The 22,380-nt window shown below is 42.3% G+C and overlaps 1 protein-coding gene and 1 pseudogene across 2 annotated transcripts in view; both read right to left on the reverse strand.

Annotated features, from left to right (window-relative positions):
* Window positions 1–22,380, reverse strand: part of RUFY1 (RUN and FYVE domain containing 1) — a 66,121-nt gene that overhangs the window by 8,014 nt on the left and 35,727 nt on the right. For both annotated transcript variants that reach the window (XM_069590419.1, XM_069590420.1), the window contains 5 exons: window positions 19,530–19,631; window positions 18,556–18,672; window positions 18,011–18,178; window positions 6,398–6,495; window positions 604–723 (listed from right to left, as the gene is read on the reverse strand). In XM_069590419.1, the coding sequence (XP_069446520.1) occupies window positions 604–723; window positions 6,398–6,495; window positions 18,011–18,178; window positions 18,556–18,672; window positions 19,530–19,631 (605 nt within the window). The remainder of the gene's footprint in view (window positions 1–603; window positions 724–6,397; window positions 6,496–18,010; window positions 18,179–18,555; window positions 18,673–19,529; window positions 19,632–22,380) is intronic.
* On the reverse strand, window positions 2,890–6,353 carry LOC138440555 (keratin, type I cytoskeletal 18 pseudogene; annotated as a pseudogene).

Here is a 22,380-nt window from a genome sequence, read left to right on the forward strand (position 1 = left end):
AAAGCACAATCCACAGCCCGAGTCACCACATCAGAGACAGGGGATTCACAGCAATGTGAACTGTGATGTGAGCATACAGACCCTTCCACAAAGCATAGAAATAAGGCTCCCGCTCCCCCAGGACCATCTGCACCTCCGTAAGAAAGACCAGGAGTACGCCAAGGAAGGCAGGCACAGGCGCACATCTGACAGTTACTCAAATGGAAAGGGAGGGAAAGAGCGCTAACACTTGTGGCTGCACACAGAGCCTACTACTGAGATGGAGATATTTATTCTGCAACACTTATCCTGCTTTTTAAAGGGGCCAGCTAACAGTGGAGGATACTGGGGGGCTCGGGACAAGGAGGAAGCTACTAAGGGGTGGGGGTGACTTTCAGTTTAATCCTGATGCCTTGCTCACCAGCTGAGTAGCCTTGGGGACTACACTGAGCCCCCATGAAGTCATTTTTCTCATTTGTGAAGCGGGGAATAGACACTTCATCTCTCATCCTAGTCCTAGCCTTGCAGGGGTCACCTGTGAAGTGGGGCACTGCCCCACTTGGGAGATGGCCTCCCCAGTCCTTGCCACACCACGAAGCCACCCGCTGCCTCTGGGGCTCCTACCACTGCTCATGCAGCTGGGCAAGCTGCTGCTGCAGGGCGCTGCTCCTCCCACCGAGCTCCTGCTGCAGCTTGCGGCTCCGCTCCTCGGCCCCCTGCCTCGCGCTCTCTGAGTGCCGTAACCTAGGCCAAAGGAACCAAATACTTGTAAGGAAAAGACCACTCCTCACATTTACCACGATTTTTGCATATCTTTGCTGGCTTTCATTTTTAAAAATTAATATATGACAAAATTGACTCCTTTGTGTGTATAATTCTATTTATACAGGTATAAATCCATGTAAGAATTACCACAATCCATTCTAACAGGTGACATAGACTATTTCCATCGCCCCGCAAAACACCTTACCACTGCCCCTTTGAGTCACACCTCTCCACCCCAAATGTCATATATGAATACACAGAATTATATTTCACACAACCTTTTGAGACTGGCTTCTTTCTTTCAGCATATCTTTGAGATCAATCTGAGTTTTTGTGTGTATTAGTGGCCATTCCTTTTTATGGCTGGGTAGAATTTCACTGGGTAGATGACCCGTTTATCCATTTGTCTGATGAAAGACATCTGAGTTGCTTCTAGATTTTGGCAATTATGAATAGAGATGCTGTAAGCATTTGTGCACAGGTTTTTTTTTTTTTTGTGAACATGGGTTTTCACTCCTTTTGAGCAAACAGTCAGGAATGGGATTGTTGGATCATATGAGAGGAGCATGTTTGGCTTTTTGCAGAGACTGTTTTCCAAAGCGCATTCCCACTAGTAATGTACGAGTGTTGTTTTGTGGCCTCACCAGCACCTGGTATTGTCATTAAAAAAAATTTTGCTGTTCTAATAAGTGTGCAGTGGCATCTAATTGTGACTTTAATACGTACTTCCCTAATGGCTAATGCTGAACAATTTTTAAAAGTGGAAATATAGTTGATTTTGGGAAAAACGTTATGACCAACCTAGATAACATATTAAAAAGCAGAGACATTACTTTGCTGACAAAGGTCCGTCTAGTCAAAGCTATGGTTTTTCCAGTGGTCATGTATGGATGTGAGAGTTGGACTGTAAAGAAAGCTGAGTGTCAAAGAATTGATGCTTTTGAACTGTGGTGTTGGAAAAGGAAGACCCTTGAGAGCCCCTTGGACTGCAAGGAGATCCAACCAGTCCATCCTAAAGGAGATCAGTCCTGAATATTCATTGGGAGGACTGATGCTGAAATGCCAGTACTTCGGCCACCTGATGTGAAGAACTGACTCACTGTAAAGCCCCTCATGCTGGGAAAGACTGAAGGCACAGGAGAAGGGGACGACAGAGGATGAGATGGTTGGATGGCGTCACCGACTCAATGGACATGAGTTTGAGTAAACTCCAGGAGTTGGTGATGGATAGGCAAGCCTGGCATGCTGGAATCCATGGATTCGCAGAGTCAGACACGACTGAGTGACTGAACTGAACTGAACAAGATATTGAATATAGCTCCCTGTGCTACAAAGTATCAGAAAATCACTGTGTTCATCTAGTTTAAAGTGGTACATATCTATTAATCCCATTCTCCCAGTTTCTCTCTCCCCACTTTCCCATTTGGTAACCATAAGTTTGTTTTCCTGGTCTGTTTCTGTTTTGTAAATAAGTTCATTTGTAACTTTTTTTTTTTTAGATTCCACATATTAAGTGATATCATATATTTGTCTTTCTCTAACTTATTTTACTTGGTATGATAATCTCTAGGTTTATCCATGTTGTTCCAAATCAATATTTCGTTATTTTTTATGGCTAATATTCCACTGTACACACGTACCACATTTCTTCATCCATTCATTAACTGATAGACACGAAGTGTGCTTCCATGTCTCGGTTATTGTAAACAGTCTGCTATGAACACTGGGGATGCACATGTCTTTTTGAATTAGAGCTTTCATCTTTTCTGGATATACGCCCAAGAGCGGGACTACTGGATCATACGGCAACTCTACTTTCAGTTTTTTAGAGAATCTCCATTCTGTTTTCCACAGTGGCTGCACCAATTTTTTATTTCCACCAAGTAGAGGAGGGTTCCTCTTTCTCCACACCCTCTCCTGCATTTACCTGTAGACTTTCCACGTTGGCCATTCTGACTGGTCTGAAATGACGCTTTACTGTAGTCTTGATTTGCATTTCTCATAATTAGCCATGTTGAGCATCTTTTCATCTGTCTTCTTTGAAGACATGTTTATTTAGGTCTTCTGCTCTTTTTTTTTTTTAATGCAATAATGTCTCAACTTTTATTGGCCTCCTGCTCCACAGGGCACACTGCTTCTATTGATTCAATGCCTCAAAACTTCAGCGTCTGAGGCTTCAGACACCACTTTACTATCCACAAGCCTGAGGGTGGTGGTATTCTGGATGGCTTGCATAGAGTTGCTGCTGTCCAGAGCATCATCAAGACTGACGTCTTCCCCATTTTCCAGCAGGTGGCAGGAGGTGTTGATCTCAGCCTCTAGCTTGACCTTGATGTTCAGCAGGGCCTCATATTTCTGGGTCTAGCATTACCCCTCTGCCTCGGTCTGGGCTAGCTCTGACTCCAGGTGCAGGAGGACCCCGATGGCCTGCTCCATCTGCATGGCATATCGGGCCTCCACCTCCCTCAGGCTGTTTTCCAAGCTGGCCTTCAGATTTCTCATGGAGGCCAGGTTGATCTCCGGGGACTAGATGGTATCTCTGCTCTGAGAAAGTCATCTCAGGAGCTCCTACCTCAGACTGTGTCAGTACCCACTGTGGTGCTCTCCTTGATCTGCTGCGACCAGTACTGGTCTGGCTCCTGCTGGTTCTCCTGAGCCAGCTCACTGCACAGGGCCCAATGTCTGCCACGATCTTGTTGAGGTCCTGAGGTTTGAGGGCATCCAATTCTACGGTAACCCAGAGTTGGCAGTCTGGCTTTGCAGACACTTTACTTCCTCCTCGTGGTTCTTCTTTATGGAAAGCAGCTCCTGCTTGACAGCCTCTGTCTCAGTCTCTGGCTGAAGCTCGGTGACACAGTGTCATCAATAACCTGCGGAGTCTGTGGATGTCACTTTCAACAGACTGGCGCATGGCCGGCTCTGCCTCATACTTGACTGTGAAGTCAGCAGCAGCAAGATGGGATGGGGCATTGTCAGTGTGTAGAACGATGCGGGCATTGTCCACAGAATTTGGAAAAATCTGAGCCCCTAGGTCCTCAATGGTCTTCAAGTAATTCTGCCCCCCCCCCGCCCCCCGCCACCACTTCCCTGTCTCCCGAGAAACCTATATGCAGGTCAAGAAGCAACAGTTAGAACCAGACATGGAACAACTGATTGGTTCCAAATCAGGAAAGGAGTGTACCAAGGCTGTATATTGTCACCCTGATTATTTAACTTACATGCAGAATACATCACACAAAATGCTAGGCTGGATGAATCACAAGGTGGAGTCAAGACTGCTGGGAGAAATATCAATAACCTCAGATATGCAGATGAATCCACCCTATTTGGCAGAAAGTAAAGAGGAACCAAAGAGCCTCTTGAAAGAGGAGAGTGAAAAAGCTGGCTTGAAAAAGATTAGAAAAACTAAGATCATGGCATCCAGTCCCATCACTTCATGGCAAATAGAGGGGAAAAAGTGAAGCAGTGACAGATTTTATTTTCTTGGGGTCCAAAACCACTGCGGATGGTGACTGCAGCCATGAAATTAAAAGATGCTTGCTTCTTGGAAGGAAAGCTATGACCGACCTAGATAGTGTATTAGAAAGTACAGACATCATTTTGCTGACGAAGGTCTGTATAGTCAAGGCTATGGTTTTTCCAGTGGTCACATACGGATGTGAGAGCAGGACCATAAAGAAGGCTAAGTACCAAAGAAATGATGCCTTTGAACTGTAGTGCTGGAGGAGACTCGAGAGTCCTTTGGACTGCAAGGAGATCCAACCAGTCAATCCTAAAGGAAATCAGTCCTGAATATTCATTGGAAGGACTGATGCTGAAGCTGAAGCGCTAATACTTTGGCCACCTGACACGAAGAGCAGACTCAATGGAACAGACCCTGATGCTAGGAAGAATTGAATGCAAAAGGAGATGGTTAGACAGATAGCATCACTGACTCAATGGACATGAATTTGACAAACTCCAGGAAATAATAGAGGACAGTGCTACAGTCTGTTGGGGTTGCAAAGAGTTGGACACGACTTATTAGCAACTGAACAACAACAACTTACATTTAAGTCTTTAAACTATTTTGAGTTTATTTTTGCATATAGCGTGAGGGAGTATTCTGACTTCACTGATTTACATGAGGCTGTCCAGCTTTGCCAACACTTGCTGAAGAGACCGTCTTTTCTCCATTGTATATTCTAGCCTCCTTTGTCAGAGATTAATTGACGTAGGTGTGTAGTGGGTTTATTTTTGGTCTCTCTATTCTGTCCATTGATCCATGTCTGTTTTTGTGCCAATACCATACTGTTTTGACTACTATCACTTTGCAGTATTGTCTGAAGTCTGGAAGGGTTATGTCTCCAGCTTTGCTCTTTTCCCGCAGGATGGCTTTGGCATTCAGGGTCTTTCATGGTTGCATATAAATTTCAGGATTATTTGTTGCAGTTTTGTGAAAAATGTCATAGGTAATTTGATAGGGATCACATTAAGTCTATAGGTTGCTTTGGGTTGTATGGTCATTTTAACTATATTACTTCTTCCAACCCAAGAACATGGCATATCTTTACATTTCCTTGAATCATCTTCAGAGTCTTTCACCTCCTTGGTTAGGTTTATCCCTAGGGTTTTTTTTTTTAAATGTGATTTTAAACAGCAATTTTTTTTCTTTCTAATATTTCATAGTTAGTGTTAAGATATCCAACAGATTTCTTGACTATCTTTTTGTGTGCTTATTTGCCCTCCATATGTCCTATTTGATGCAGGGTCTTTTCAAGTCTTTTGTCTGTGTTAGACTGGACTGTTCATTGAGAGTTCTTTATATAGTCTAGATATGAGTCCTTTGTCAGATACGGGATTTTTATTCTCTTAGCTGTGTCTTCCACTGAACAAAAGTTTTAAATTTTGAGGAAGTTCAATTTATCAAGTTTTTCTCTTATGAACAGAGCTTTTATGTCACATCTAACTCTTTGTCTAACCTAAGGCCACAAAGATTTTCTCCTATGTTTTCTTCTAAAAGTTTTTAGTTTTAAGTTTTACATGTAGATTCATGATTCTTTTTAACTTTTATATAAAGGTGTGGTCTAAATTGAGGTTCGTTGTTTGGCTTATGGATACCCAACTGTTTCCAATATCATTTATTGAAAAAACTATCCTTTCTCCATTGAAATGCCTTTGTACCTTTGTTAAAAAAAAAAAAAACACAAACACCAGTCACCTATATTTGCAGGAGTCTTTTTTTTTTTTTTTTTTTTACTGTATTCTGATCCCTTACTGACCTGCTATTTATTTATTTAACTTTTATTTTTTGGTCATGCTGTCCAGCATGTAGTTCCCTGACCAGGGATCGAACCTCTGCCCCTTGCAATGGAAGTGCAGAGTCTTATCCACTGGACTGCCAGGCAAGTCCCTGACCTGATTTAAATGTGAGCTCACTGGATAGTTCTGACTCCCTGAGATGTTAAAGTGATATAGTAGCCCCAAAGTTGAATAACTGAATACATGCTTAGGCAAAACTAGGGAATCCAGTCCCCTTTCTGGGCAAGACTAAAGACCTGAAGGAAAGTCATTCCAACTTGTCTCTGCTTTTGAGAGAGACTCTGAGTAAGTCTCTGGGCCCAGACCATGCCTAGTACCTTCTAGGGAATATCTGCCCGGAGGAAGTGTTTACCTGTCTTCCATTTGTTTCATGCTGGACGTGACTTGATTGGTTTTTTCTTCAAAGGATGTAATGACTTCATTCTTCTGTTGTAAACTGCTCTCTGCATTCTATAAAAGCAAGGAAAGAGGGTCATTTTCTGCTTCTGTCTCACCCCCTGCCTGTTCTGCATTACAAGAGGGTTCAACTGTTCTCTCTGTACTTTTTAAATAACACTTGCAAGAGTGTTTCATTAACTGCTGCTCTTCACACAGCGCTGGAAGACAAACTAGGTCAACGCTCCCAGTGTCATCAACGTAAAGAAAGGCAGAGGGGGACCGTCCTAGTGGTCCAGTGGGTAGGACTTGGCGTTTTCACTGCTGTGGCCTGGGTTCAGTCCCTAGTTAGGGAATTAAGATCTCGCAAGCCAAGCAGAGTGCTGAAAAAAAGGCAGAGAGGGAGGTAATGAAGCCCTGTGTTGGAACAGGCCAGATCCCTTTTTGAAAAGGAACTTCAGAGTCAGACCTGACTCAACACTGCTGAGCCTTCTCATGTGCCAGGCACCTCCATGAGTTTCCATGAGTCTTGCAGAGTTCTCACGGTGGGCATTGTGAGCCCCCACTTCTCTGAGCAAGAGACGGAGGCTCGGGAGGAGAAAGCACCTGGGTAAAGGTTACAGCACAAATGTGGTGCAGCTGGGTTGGTACCCACACCCCCGTGACTTTCTCAGCCAAGCTTTCAGCTGTGGCAGACGCTGAGTGATCAGGAGGCAGCAAACAGACAGACAGACAAACATGTTTCTGTGTGTCTACAAGAGACATTCTTAAATGCAAGGAAACAGAAAGATTGAAGACAGAAAAAAGTACTGATATATTCCCAGGAATACACAGACTGTATTTTCTGGCTTTAACATAATAAAACTAGGTGTAAGCAACGGAAGAATAGCTGAACACCTCACATCTGGAAATGGAATAGCATATTACTAAAATACACTGAGCTAAAAAAAGCAGAAGAGAAATTATGAAGTAGAGCTGAAAGACAATGAAAACACTGCAGTATTTCATTCCATTGAAGATGCATCCTAATTTTATATACCACTAGGAAAGGAAAAGACTGCTACTTGAAACACGTCATGACATTGACTATAAGACGTGTCCTAATTTCAGAGATGATATGAAAAATATGCTTTCTATTGGGTTGGCCACTAAGGTACTTTGGTTTTTAGGTAAGAAATAAAAGACATATTTTTCATTTTCAACAAGAACTTTACTGAACAACATGTTATTTTGTTCCACTACCTTCTGCCATTTTTCAGGCAACTTCATATTCCATCTTCCCCAAACTTTTTATCTTTTTGAGCAAAGAAGTGTTGCAGGTGCCTTTTACATTCTTCCAAGTAACTGAATTTTTTTCCATGAAGAGAATTTTGTAAAGATTTAAATAAATGGAAATCCGAGAGTGCAGTGTCTGGTGAATACAGGGCACGAATCAGAACTTCCCAGCCAGGGACTTTGCTGATGATCCAGCGGCTGAGAGCCCAGTGCAGGGGGCCCAGGTTCGATCCCTGCTCAGGGAACTAGATCCCACATGCAGCAACTAAAGATCCTGCATGCCACAATTAAGACTTGGCGCAGCCAAATAAATAAATAAAATCAAACAAAACCCTATTTTTTTTTTTTCCCCCGAAGAACTTCCCAACCAAGCTGTAACAGTTTTTACCTGGTCATCAAAGAAACATATGGTCTTGTGTTATCCTGATGGAAGACTATGTGTTTTCTGTTGACTAATTCTGGACACCTTCCATCAACAGCTGCTTTCAGTTGGTCTAATTGAGAGCAGTATTTATTGGAATTAATCGTTTGGCTTTTCTGGAAGGAGCTCATAATAGAGGACTCCCTTCTAATCCCACCATATATATAACATCACCTCCTTTGGATGAAGACCTGCCTTTGGCGAGGTTGGTGGCAGTTCATTTTGCTCACCCCATGATCTCTTCTATTCTATATTATTGTACAGTATCCACTTTTCACTGCCCTTCACAATTTGTTTTTAAAAAGGAATGTTTTTATTATGTTTCAGAAGAGAATGACATGTGGAAATATGGTCAAGAAGGTTTATTTTGCTTAACTTATGTGGAACCCAAGCCATTAAAATGATTAACATAACCAAGGGTTGCAAATAATTTTCAACACTTAATTTGGATATTTTGAGTATGTCAGCTATCTCTCATGTAATTCAACACTGATTGTTGTCAATTGATGTCTTGATTTAATCTCTATTGACTTCAACAGGTCCATCTAACTGGGGAGCATCATCCAGCAAGAAATCTCCAACAGGAAACTTCACAAACCACTTCTGACACAATTGACCAGCACTTTCTCCACACACTGCACACATACATTTTTCTGCATTTCAGTTGCATTATTACCTTTCTTGCAATAATAAATAATAACAACATGCCCCAAATGCTGCTTTTCCCCTTCCATCTTCAATATTAAAACAGCTTTACAAAAATTCACCAATTTTGCTAAGCTTCTTTGAAAATGCAGGCCAATATGACAACTGTCATGATACAATCTAACAAAACTGTTTTGAGTGAAGTTAAAGATTAAATGTTGAGAGAGCTGTCTAATGGAAAAAACCAAACCAACCTTTTGGCCAACCCAATCAATGAAATACTTTTCTCACAATTTGAGTGCCATAGCTAAAGCAGTGAAGTGAAGTGAAGTCGCTGAGTCATGTCCAACTCTTTGTGATCCCATGGACTGTAGCCCACCAGGCTCCTCTGTCCCGGTGTTTACCAGGCAAGAATACTGGAGTGGGTTGCCATTTCCTTCTCCAGGGGATCTTCCTGATCCGGGGATCAAACCCAGGTCTCCCGCACTATAGGCAGACTCTTTGCCGTCTGATCCACTGGGGAAGCCTAGCTAAAACAGAACTTGTGGGCAATTTTAAACTTTAAATAAACTATTTAATGAAATTAAAAAAAAATAAAACAGATGAGGTAAGTATGCATTTCAGAAGCTGAAAATGAGCCACAGAGTAAACCGTTAAGAAATAAGAAAGAATATAATAACAGTGAAGGTAGAGATCAATGAAATAAGAAACAACAGTACAGAATAAGGAATATTAGAGAACAAGCCAGTTCTTTGAAAAGATTATTAGAACAGACACAATTCTTGCAAGATTAGACAAGGAGGAAAGACAGAGAATGCAACAAGAAAACACTGAATTAAAGAGACTTAAAAATTCTGCAAAAGAATATTATAAACAATTATGAGCTAGAACACTTGAAAACCTAAATAAAATAAGACACATTTTGTGGAAAAGTATAAAATATACCAAAATTGGTCTGAGAAGAAATGGAAAATATGAATAAACCAGTAAGCATTCAATAAATTGAAATGGCAGTCATAGTCTCCTTGACCCAAAAAGCCTAGCCCAGATGAATCCTGTATTATGGATGGGATTCTCAAAACTTTTGGAGAATAAATACTTGCTATCTTATAAGAGTTACTTCTAAGAAAGAGAACAGGAAACCTTATTTTACAATACCAGTCCAACAATGATTTTGAAGCCAAATAAGGTTAAAGAAAGTTAGAGGTCTGTCTCATGTATAAACATGCATATCAGCTACATGTTTAAATATATCATAATCAAGTAGGAATCCAGGAATGTTAATCTATAAATTGCCACATAAATAAGGAAGAAAAAGAACTATTCTATCACAACAGATAAAATGCAAAAAAGCCTAAAACATTTAATAAAGCTCAATTATTTATTTATGAGAAAAATCTCTGAGCAAAGAACAACTTCATGGACTTCTCTGGGGGTCCAGTGGTTAAGAATCTGCCTGAAAATGCAGGAGACATGGGTTCCATCCCTGATCACGGAAAATCACTCATGCCATGAGCAACTACACCAGAGCGCCACAGCTGCTGAGGCTCTGCTCTAGAGCCCACGCACCACACCTACTGAAGCCCACGCGCCCCGTGCTCCACGACGGGAAGCCACTGCCGGGAGAAGCCTGTGCGCGACAATCAGAGCAGCCTCTGCTCCACACGGCGAGAGGGAGCCCGTGCACAGCAATGTAAATAAATTTAAAAAAAAAAGAACTCCTTTAATTCAGTAAAGACTACACACCAACCATCTAGTAAGCATTATTCTTGATGGGGAAATCCTTTTTAAAAATAATTTTATTTACTTATTTTTGGCTGTGCTCAGTCTCGTTGCCGTGTGGGCTTTCCTCTAGTTGCAGAGAACAGGGGCTACTCTCTAGCTGCGGGGCGCAGGCTCCAGGGCGTGTGGACTTCAGCAGCTGTGGCTCCCAGGCTCCAGTGCACAGGCTTCATAGTTGGGGCACACGGGCTTGGTTGTTCCAGGGCATGTGGGATTTTTCCCAGTCAGGGATGGAACCCGTGTTTCCTGCATTGGCAGGCAGATTCTTTTTTTTTTTCTGATTTACAATGTCATGTTAGTTTCAGGCATACAGGAGAGTGATTCAGTTATTTATATATATACATATTTTCTATTTCAGATTCTTTTACAGGTTATTACAAAATAGAGTATAGCTCCCTGTGCTATCCAGTAGATCCTTGATGTTTATCTATTGGAGGGATTGGGGGCAGGAGGAGAAGGGGATGACAGAGGATGAGATGGCTGGATGGCATCACTGACTCGATGGACATGAGTCTGAGTGAACTCCGGGAGTTGGTGATGGACAGGGAGGCCTGGCGTGCTGTGATTCATGGGGTCGCAAAGAGTCGGACATGACTGAGCGACTAAACTGAACTCAAGTGTATAAATGTTAATCTCAACTTGCTAATTTGTCCCTCCCCTGCTTTCCCTTTTGGTAGGGCAGGCGGATTCTCTACCACTGAGCCACCAGGGAAGGCCTGATGGAGACAGTTTTACATGCATTACCTTTAAGATCAGAATCACAAGTCTGCTATTTCTGTTACTATTTAATGTAGTCATGGAGGCCGGTGCGAAGAGAGACAAAAAATAATGGGCACAAGACTTGAGAGTGAAGAGACTAAACTGTCTTTATTTGCCTACAGTATGATTAATCACAACCAACAAGATCAATAGACTTAACTATCAGAACCAGGTGGTGGGCAAGGTCGTCAAATGCAAGGTCAACCTATAAAGCACAAAAGCACTTCTCTATATTAGTAAGACCTCACTCAAAGATGCAGCCAAAATAAGGAAACAACCTCGCTGCCAGCAAGAACTAGACAGAATCAAGGAGCTCACCTGGAGAAAATGCAACTCTTACGGAATAAAAAGGACAAAAGAAGCGTAAGCTTTGAATTCAATGTAATTCCCACTTAGGAAATTCAGCTGGAGTTTTGAAAAAGGAAGTTTATACCTTATTCTAAAATATTTATCAAGAATCAGACTACACTACAAAGTTACAGGAAACAAAGCAGCATGGTGCTGGCACAAAACCAGAGAGAGATCAGTGGAACAGGAGAGAAAGCTCAGAAATAAACCCACGCACTTATGGTCAATTAATCTACAGCAAAGGAGGCGAGAAAATGGAGAAAAGAACTGTCGCCTCAATAAGCGGTGCTGGGAAAGCGCCCAGCTACGTGTAAAAGAATGAGAATAAAACATTTTCTAACACTATATACAAAGATAAACTCAAAATGGATTAAAGATCAAGGTATAACACTGGAAAACACAGGCAGAACACTGACATAAATTGCAGCAATATTTTTGGGGATCCATCTCTTAGAGTAATGGAACCAAAATGTGACCTTAATTAAACTTATAAGCTTTTGCACAGCAAAGGAAACCATAAACAAAATGAAAAGACCACCTATGGAATGGGAGAAAATATTTGCTAATGATGTGACCAACAGAGGGATTTTGAAAATACACCAACAGCCAGCGTTATAGTTGTTGTTCAGTCCCTAAGTCGTGTCCGACTCTTTGTGACCCCATGGACTGCAGCATGCCAGGCTTCCCTGTCCTTCACTGTCTCCCGGACTTTGCTCAGATTCACGTCCACTGAGTCAGTGATGCTATCTCACCATCTCTTTCTCTGCTGCCCCCTTCTCTTTTTGCCTTCAATCTTTCTCAGCATCAGGATCTTTTCCAGTGAGCTGGCTCTCCACATCAGGTGGCCACAGTACTGGAGCTTCAGCTCCAACATTTATGTTTCCTCTTTGTGGCTTGCCTGTTCATATTTTTTGCCCCTTTTTCTTTTGGATTTCCTATCTTTCCCTTGTTGATGAGTAGTAATTCCACGATAGTCTAAATATTAGTCCTTTACTGGTCTACAGATGGTAAGTATCTTCTAGTCATCTACTATCCTTAAGTCCCTCGTTTTGATATAGTCTAATGTGTTGATTTTTCACATATGGTTTGCACTTTGGAGGTTCTGTTTTAGAAACATTCTCATGCTTAGGTGACAAAGATATTCCACACTAGCTTACTCAGCCTCTCACATTTAGGTGTGTAATGTATCAAGAGTTAACTTTTGTATATGGCATTACCTAGGGATCCAGTGTTCTTCCAGTGAATAGTCAGGGTTGATTTCCTTTAGGATTCACTGGTTTGATCTCCTTGCAGTCCAAGGGACTCTCAAGAGTCTTCTCTATCATCACAGTTTGAAAGCATCAATTCTTTGGCACTCAGTCATCTTTATGGTCCAACTCTCACATCCGTACATGACTACTGGAAGACCAGAACCTTGACTATATGGACTTTTGTTGGCAAAGCGATGTCTTTGCTTTTTAATATGCTGTCTAGGTTTGTCACAGTTTTCCTTTCAAGAAGCAAGCATCTTTTTAATTTCATGGCTGCAGTCACTATCTGTGGTGATTTTGGAGCCCAAGAAAATAAAATCTGTCACTGTTTCCACTGTTTTCCCATCTATTTGCCATGAAGTGATGGGCCTGGATGCCATGATCTTTGTTTTTGAATACTGAGTTTTTTTTAAAAATTAACTTGTTTATTTTAATTGGAGGCTAATTACTTTACAATATTGTGGTGGCTTTTGCCATACATTGACATGAATCAGCCACAGGAAAGGGGGCTCAGGATGGGGGGACACATGTGTACCTGTGGCTGAATGCTGAGTTTTAAGCCAGCTTTTTCACTCTCTTTCACTTTCATCAAGAGGCTCTTTAGTTCCTCTTCACTTTCTGCATTAGAGTGGTATCATCTCCCTATCTGAGGCTGTTGATATTTCTCGTGGAAATCTTGACTCCAGCTTGTGATTCATCCAACCCCTAGCATTTTCCAAGATGTACTCTACATAGAAGTTAAATAAACAAAGTGACCATACATAGCCTTGTTGTACTCGTTTCCCAATTTGGAAGCAGTTATTTCACGTCAGGTTCTAACTGTGGCTTCTTGACCTGCATACAGATTTGTCAGGAGGCATGTAAGGTATTCTGCTATTCCCAGCTCTTTAAGAAGTTTCCAGTTTGTTGTGACCTACAAAATCAAAGTCTTTGGCGTAGTCAATAAAGCAGAAGTGGATGTTTCTCTGGAATTTCCTTGCTTTCTCTATGACCCAATGAATGTTGGCAATTTGATCTGTGGTTCCTCTGTTTTTTCTAAACCTGGCTTGTACATCTGGAAGTTCTTGATTCATGTACTGCTGCAGCCTGGCTTCATGGATTTTGAGCATAATCTTACTAGCTTGTGAGATGAGCACAACTGACTGGTAGTTTGAACATTATTTGGCATTGTCCTTCTTTGAGATTGGAATGAAAACTGACCTTTTCCAGTCTTGTGGCCAATGCTGACATATTGAGTACAACACTTTCACAGCATCATCTTTTAGGATTTTAAATAAATAGCTCAGCTGGAATTCCACCACCTCCACTAGCTTTGTTTGTAGTGCTAAGGCCCACTTGACTTCATACTCCAGGGTGTCTGGCTTTAGGTTAGTGACCATACCATCATGGTTATCCTGGTCATGAAGATCTTTTTTGTGTAGTTCTTCTGTGTATCCCTGCCACCTCTTCTTAACCTCTTCTGGCTCTGTTTCTGTCCTTTATCGTGCCTATCCTTGCATGAAATATTCCCTTGATATCCCCAATTTTCTTGAAGAGTTCTTTAATCTTTCCCATTCTGTTGTCTTCCCCTATTTCTTTGCATTGTTTATTGAAGAAAGCCTTCTTATCTCTTCTTGATATACGAAAAACTTACATAGCTTAATATCAAAAAACCAAACAACCCAATCAAAAAATGGGCAGAAAACCTAACCAGACATTTCTCTGAAAGACATACAGATGGCCAACAGGCGCATGAAAAGATGCTCAACATGGCTAATTATAGAGAAATGCAAATGAACACTACAGTGGAGCATTACCTCACACCAGTCAAAACGGGCATCACCGGGAAGTCTACAAATAATGCACTGGAGAGGGTGTGGAGAAAAGGCCACCACCTGCACTGCTGCTGGGAATGCAAATCGGTACAGACGCTGGAAAACAATACGGAGATTCCTTAAAAAACTAAAAACAGAGTTACTATAAGACCCAGCAATTCCATTCCTGGGCATATATCTAGAAAAGATGAACGGTCTAATTAAAAAAGATACATGTTCACTGCAGCACTATTTACAATAGCCACGGCATGGAAGCAACCTAAATATCTATCGACAGATGAATGGATAAAGAAGATACGGTGTGTGTGTGTGTATATATATACATATAGTGCATACAGACGCACATACAACGGAATATTGCTGTTGTTTAGTTGCTAAGTCGTGTCTGACTCTCTTGCATCCCCATGGGCTGCAGCCCGCCAGGCTCCTCTGTCCATGGGACTTCCCAGGCAAGAATACTGGAGTGGGTAGCCATTTCCTTCTCCAGGGATCTTCCTGACCCAGGCATCAGACCTGAGTCTCCTGCATTGGCAGGTGGATTCTTTACCACTAAGTCACCAGGGAAGCCCCACAGAGCCGTCATAAGAAAGAAATAATGCCATCTGTAGGAATATATATGGATGGACCTGGAGATCATCACTCTAAGTGAAGTCAGCCAGCCAAAGACAGATATCATACCACTTATGTGTGGAATCTAAAAGAAGGATACAAATGAACTTATTTACAACACAGAAACAGAGTCAGACTTGGAGAAAAAACTTATGGTTACCAAAGGGGAAAGGGGTAGGGAGGGCTACATTAGAAATTTATGGTTAACAGATATATATCACTATATATAAAACAGATAAAGACCTACTGTATAGCACAGGGAACTATATTCAATAATTTATAATAACCTAAAATAGAAAAGAATCTGGAAAAGAATCATTTTACACCGGAAACTAACACAACATTGTGAATTAACTACACTTCAATTTAAAAGAAGATAAAAAAGAACAAACATTTATAAATAGATAAGTCAATTGGAAAATGAAGAGAGAAAATGGGGAAACATGGGCAGGCTTGACCAACATTATAGGCTGAGTCACGTCCCTCCCAAACCTGTTATGTTGAAGTCCTAACCCTCAGTATGACCCAGGACCTCATTTGGAAGCAGGGTCACTAACTGCAGACATAATTGATCAAGGTGAAGTCACAATGGGGTTGGGTGGGCTCCCTATACAATACGACCGGTGTCCTTATACAAAGGGGAGACGCGGACAGGCATGCACACACAGGGAAAATGCTGTGTGGAGAGGAAGGCAGAGATGTGGTGGTAACTCCTTCAAGTGAAGGAGCCTCTGAAATTGACAGCAACCACCAGAAGCTAAGAGAGACGGCTGGGACTGACGTTCTCACAACCCTCAGAGGAAACCACCCCCTCCAATACCTGACGCTGAAACCTCTGGCCTCCAGCACTGTGAGGTGGCAAATTCTTGGTAAGCCACTCAGTTTGTGGTGTTCTATCACAGCAGCTAGAGCACACTAACAGAACCAACCAGACATTAAAACCCACTACAAAGCTATGGCAATTAAAATAAACAGACCGTCAAGCAGAACAGAGACCTCAGAGACAGTTCCACTTATCTGCACGGAACTTGACACATGATGAAGGCGGCACCACACGCCAGTAAGTGAACTTGAAGCAGTTTACTAGACGGACAAAAAGAACACGGGATCCCTGGGTAATGCCATATACAAAGGCTAACTCTTGGTAACAGTACAAACCTAACGTGAAAGGTTGAGACAACTCGCGTGGACTATCTCTGACACCTAGGCATGAGGAAGTTTCTAATACAAAACTTCCGAAGTGCAAACAAAGAATGTGAGAGTGCAAGCCGCTCAGTCGTGTGTGACTCTTTGTGACTGCACGGACTATACAGTCCATGGAACTCTCCAGGCCAGAATACTGCAGTGGGTAGCCGTTTCCTTCTCCAGGGGATCTTCCCAACCCAGGTCTCCTGCATTTCAGGCAGATTCTTTACCAGCTGAGCCCCAAGGGAAGCCCAAGAATACTGAAGTGGATAGCCTATCCCTTCTCCAGCGGATCTTCCGGACCCAGGAATAGAACCAGGGTCTCCTGCATTGCAGGTGGATTCTTTACCAACTAAGCTATCACGGAAGCCCCCAAAGTGCTAACCATATGTGAAAAATCAACACATTAGACTACATCAAAACCAGGGACTTAAGGATAGTAGATGACTAGGAGAAGATACTTACAATCTGTAGACCGGTAAAGGGCTAATATTTACACTATACATTACTACTCATCAACAAGAAAAAGAGAAAACACAAAAGAAATAAAGGACAAAAAATATGAACAGGTAAGCCACAAAGAGGAAACATAAATGGCTAACTGCCACATGAAAGGATGCTCAAGCTCACGAGACTGAGAAATGAATAGTAAAACAATTGTACACTCACTCACAATACAGGTGCCACATGGCACAGCTGGAGGGAGTGTGCGTTGGTGCAGCCCTTCTGCAAAGCAGTGTGGCTGGACTTGTGCAAACCAGGAACACAAAGGAAGAAAGAAGCGTCTGGCTGGGAGGACACTACGATTATGTCTGCCAGAGAGATTCTCCCAGGTTTCAAAGGGAGATGGGTACGCTACTTGCCAGGGTGTGGCTTGTGCTAGCATAGCGAAGGAAGACCGTCTGTCCGTCACTGGGCAAGAAAGTGCAGTCGGTACACACACTGGGGAGCTAAAGTGTATTAAGAAGCCAACACCAGACAAGTACGCAGATGAATGTCACACTGAGGCAGAAGAAGGAAAAAGAGCGCCACAGCACAATACCACTGATGGAAACTAAAATTTGTATCTCCGAATGGTACACGTTTTAGAGTGATAAGTACAAATGAAGAGATAAACGCTTTCGAATGCTGGGCTACGGAAAAGAGGATGGGAGTGGGGTGGGGGGTAAAAGGAAACAAGAAAACAGGCGGGATGTTTCTTTCTAGTGCTCCAACCAGGGAGCCAAGTGTTGACGCCACCTCCTGCATCCGGAGCCCAGAGGGACAAAGAGTGTGAAGCAGAATTCTAGCAGCGCTAGAGGGACGTGGGGGTGGGCCTTGGAATCCAGCTATGCTGTGCTGACTCTGCACACAGCCGTTTGGCGATGCCAAAGCAGGTATCATGAGCCTTGCGAGTTATGGCCGACATTAAGTCAAACTGTCACTTGCCCAAACTTGGAAGACGGAATCCATGTCCACTGTGTCAGGGCTTTGTGTGATGTGGACACAAAGCCAATTCCCACCTGGACTTTGTGAAACATCTGTAAGTTAATGGCCTTGACTTCCTCCAGCTGCTGGCGCAGGGCGACTAGAGTGTCCTGCTTTTCATGGGTGTCCTTTTCTAGCAGCTTCATTGCAATCTCCATTTCGGTTTTCATTCCAATTTGTAACTCCAGTTCTTTTTCTAGTTCCTTAAAGGATATTAATAAGGAGAATATTATTAAAGTAGGTCCGAGAAATGAACTTAACTGATACTGTATTTTGGGCCGTGCTGAAAATACGAAGGTCAGAATAGGTTAGGGAGATGCAGACAAGTCTGTCTGGAGCATAACTAGATTTAATTTTACCCCTTTTCTCATTTTACAATGAACACCGGCTCAGCATCAAGTCAACAGAAAGTAGGTAGGTGGCAATGAGGAATACTCCAGGAATATTTTTTTTAACACGTTAAGAGCCTTATTTCCATAAAACTAATTCATTTTAAAGAAGGCTGAACCAGGTGTCTGCAAAGTGCTGATAGAAGTTAGCTCACAGGGAATGAACTGGGAAATCTTCCCGACACACTCACCAGGCGGGCTTTCCTCTCCTGCTTCAGCTGCTTCCACACATCGTTGTACATTTCATCCAGACCTTGCCGAGTCTGCTTGTAAGTCTCCAGCTCAACTTTTGTATCTTGTTTTGTTATCTGTGACCAAACAAGAGCACCAGAGGAATGGTTTGTTTACAAAGCAAGCTAACTACTGGGTTGGCCAAGTACAAAGTATTTTAACGCATTATTGGCTGGGGAATTATTGCAGAAACTAATGCCTGTGACTGGCGATTTGTTATGTAAGTGAGTAATGAAACACTCTGGTCAATCACGTTCAGGTAACAAAAGATATATTAATACATCTCTGGTCAGTAAGTTGCTAAAATATACCAAATATATGTTTCAAAAAGTAGCATAATTTCTAATTTCTATTTTTTAAAATAATAATAGAGAAAAGTTAAAATTTTAAAGATATTTGAATGTGTCTGAACTTGAAGGATGAAAGCAAACTAATAGATTTTTGAAAAGGTGGGCTCAGAAACTATTTAATTTTCCTTAAAACAGAAAAGTTGTTCTGAGTGGGAAAGGTCCCCATTCAATATTTAGCTAGCATAATTTTTGGCACTGGGTAAATTTCGAGATGAATCAGATACAGTCTCTACCCTCTAGTCACTGGGTGAGACAGCTGCAAGTCAGCAGTTCTACAAAACAGCAAATGGCTTCTATAGTGGAGGGAGACGCGACGAGTGATGAGAACACAGGAGAAGGGCCCAGGACCACTGCTGGGCACCGGGGCGGCACCACAGGGGCCTGCGCGCACAAGAGGAGCTGAGGAGGGAACAGTAACTTTCACTTACAAAGGCCTGGAGGCACTTGGGAAACCCCAAGTGGTCCAGGTGGCCTGAGAGTGACATGAGGGTACCAAGGCATCTTTGAAACAGAGCATCTTAGCACGTTTCAAGCTTGAGGTCTGTGATGGACATGTCTGAGTGCCTGCAAGGCCCATTTCTCACCTCTACGCTTTTTTCACTTTTCTCACGAATTAATTCATTTTGTTCTCTTAATTGTTGCTGTTCTTCTTGGAGTGAACAAATTCGGTCTGTTGCGGCTGAAAGCTTATTAAGAAAGATTTTTATATTTCTTAACATCAAAATGAATCTTACTGCTCAAATTAAAAGCTAACATTTAGCACCCTCAAAATTGACAATGCATTTTCACATATGTGAATTTTGTTTTTTAATCCTTGTCTTGAATTAGGTAATACAGTCACAAAATTCCAAAGATAAAAAAACAGACAGCAAAATCTCTCTCCCACCCTTGCCCCAGTGATGTCTGCCCTTCCCAGATACTTTTTCACAAAAATGACAATATACCATCTATTTCACATGGGCAAAGATTTATGGACACAAAATATTAGAAACAGCCTGAACATCCAATACTAGAAATGGTTTAACAAATCACAGTGACAGCAAAAAAAGAAACAAGTAGTTATTAAAATATTTATAAAAACTTTTAATGACTTGAGAACATATTTATGATATAATAAAATAAAGAAGGTTATAGAGTATGTTCTCATGACTAGTTTAACAACAACAACAACAACAACAACGGACCTCCCTGGTGGGGGTAAAGACTTGGTGCTCCCAATGAAGGGGACACGGTTTTGATCCCTCATTGGGGAACTAACACCCCACGTGCCACATGGCATGGCCTAAAACAAAACAAAACAAAACCCCAAAACTTAAAAATGCTTAAGAAGAAAATCAAAAGCAAACAAACAAAACTTAGGACACGATGGGGATGCTATATACCAAATGTTAAAAAGAGCTGTCATTTAGCCAAGGGATTATGGGTTTCCTGCCCCCTCCCCGCCATTCTTTTTAGTTTTTCTAGCCAATGAGCAAAAGTATATCTTATCACTAGAGAGATAATTAATGAATGTGGGAGTATAATCACAACCAAACCACTAAAGATGTGCCTGAGGAAAACATCTTCCTTGCCTTGAATGAGTTAACATAGTTTAGGGAAAAGTATATAGGAGCAGGTGCCTTCATGGGTGCCTACATTCACAAGTAGTGAACCCCAACCAGCTTGGCCTTATCCAGCCTCTGAACCAGCCTCGAGAGAGAAGGTGAGGCTGGGTAAGGAAAAAGAAGCAAGACGTGTGCCCCCAGCGTGTGGCTGTGCTCTTAGCGTCATTCACGAACGGGGGGCCCTGAAGCCTTCTCTTGGTCAATGCATCTAGGTCCACTCGGACTCAGAAGCCAGGACTGAGGTTTCTAAACATAACTTCTGTGCCCAAGCTAAAAACTGTAAGGCTTGAAAGGAGGTGCTAGTTGCTACAAGGGAAGAAGCAGGCAAAAACCATATGGTAATTCCAGTCCTACTCTCTGAGGACACAGAGAGCACGCCCTGAGTGAGAGGTGTACTTTTCTCTAAAGCACATTTTCTATTACAACTGTTTGCTTTTGAAGAAAAAATAACCCAGTTGTTCAGTTTCAAAAGCTAAATTAGACCTTCATTCAAAGTGTGCCAACTCCCCTCAGAGTGGGAGAAAATATTCGCAAACAAAGTAACTGATAAGGGATTAATCTCCAAAATATACAAACAACTCATGCAGCTCAGTACTAAAAAAAAAAAAAAAAAATCCAATCAACAAATTGGTAGAAGATGTAAACAGACATTTCTCCAAAGACATACAGATGGCCAAAAAGCACATGAAAAGATGCTTAACATCACTAGTTACTAGAGAAATGCAAATCAAAACTACAGGTCAGAATGGCCATCGTAAGAAACCTACAGACCGTAAATACCAGGGAGGGTGCGGATAAAAGGAAGCCCCCTCACACTGTTGGTGGGAATGTAAACTGTGCGGCCACTGTGGAGGACAGTGTGGAGGTTCCTTAAAAACTACTCCTAGAGCTGCCGTGACCCAGCAATGCCACGCCTGGGCGTGCAGCAGAGAAATCCAGAACGCGAGGTTCATGGACCCAGTGTTCACTGCAGCACTGACAAGAGCCGGGACACCGAGGCAGCCTGGATGTGCAGCAGGAGAGGAGGGATAAAGAAGGTGCGGGACATGTACACAATGGAAAAGAAAAGAATGAAATGGTGCCAACTTGCAGAAACATGGATGGACCCAGAGACTGTCATATCGAGTGAGGTAAGTCAGACAGAGAAAGGCAAACATCACATGATACTGTTTATATGTGGAAACTGAAAAACGGGTACAAATGAACTTATATAGAAAATGGAAAGGGTTACAGATATAGAAAACAAACTCATGGTTCCCAGGGGTAAACGGGGGAGGAAACGGGTAAACTGGAAGACTGAGACTAACATATGCACACTGCCATATATGAAATAGTCAACTAATAAGGACCTACTGTATAGCACCAGGGAAGGCAGTGGCACCCCACTCCAGCACTCCTGCCTGGAAAATCCCACGGACGGAAGAGCCTGGTGGGCTGCAGGCCATGGGGTCGCTAGGAGTTGGACAGACTGAGCGACTTCACTTTCGCTTTTCACTTTCATGCATTGGAGAAGGAAATGGCACCCCACTCCAGTGTTCTTGCCTGGAGAATCCCAGGGACCGGGGAGCCTGGTGGGCTGCCCTCTATGGGGTCGCACAGAGTTGGACACGACTGAAGCGACTTAGCGGCAGCATAGCACAGGGAACTCTACTCAATACTATGCAATGGTCTATACGGGGAAAGAATCCAAAGAGTGGGTGTGTGTATTTATATAACTAATTCACTTCGCTGTACACCTGAAACTAACGTAACATTATAAACCAACTACACTTCAATAAAAATGATTTAAAAAACCCTAAAACAACAACAACAAAAAACAAAGCATGCCACC

Source organism: Ovis canadensis, chromosome 5, assembly GCF_042477335.2.
Source record: "Ovis canadensis isolate MfBH-ARS-UI-01 breed Bighorn chromosome 5, ARS-UI_OviCan_v2, whole genome shotgun sequence".
NCBI lineage: Eukaryota > Metazoa > Chordata > Mammalia > Artiodactyla > Bovidae > Ovis > Ovis canadensis.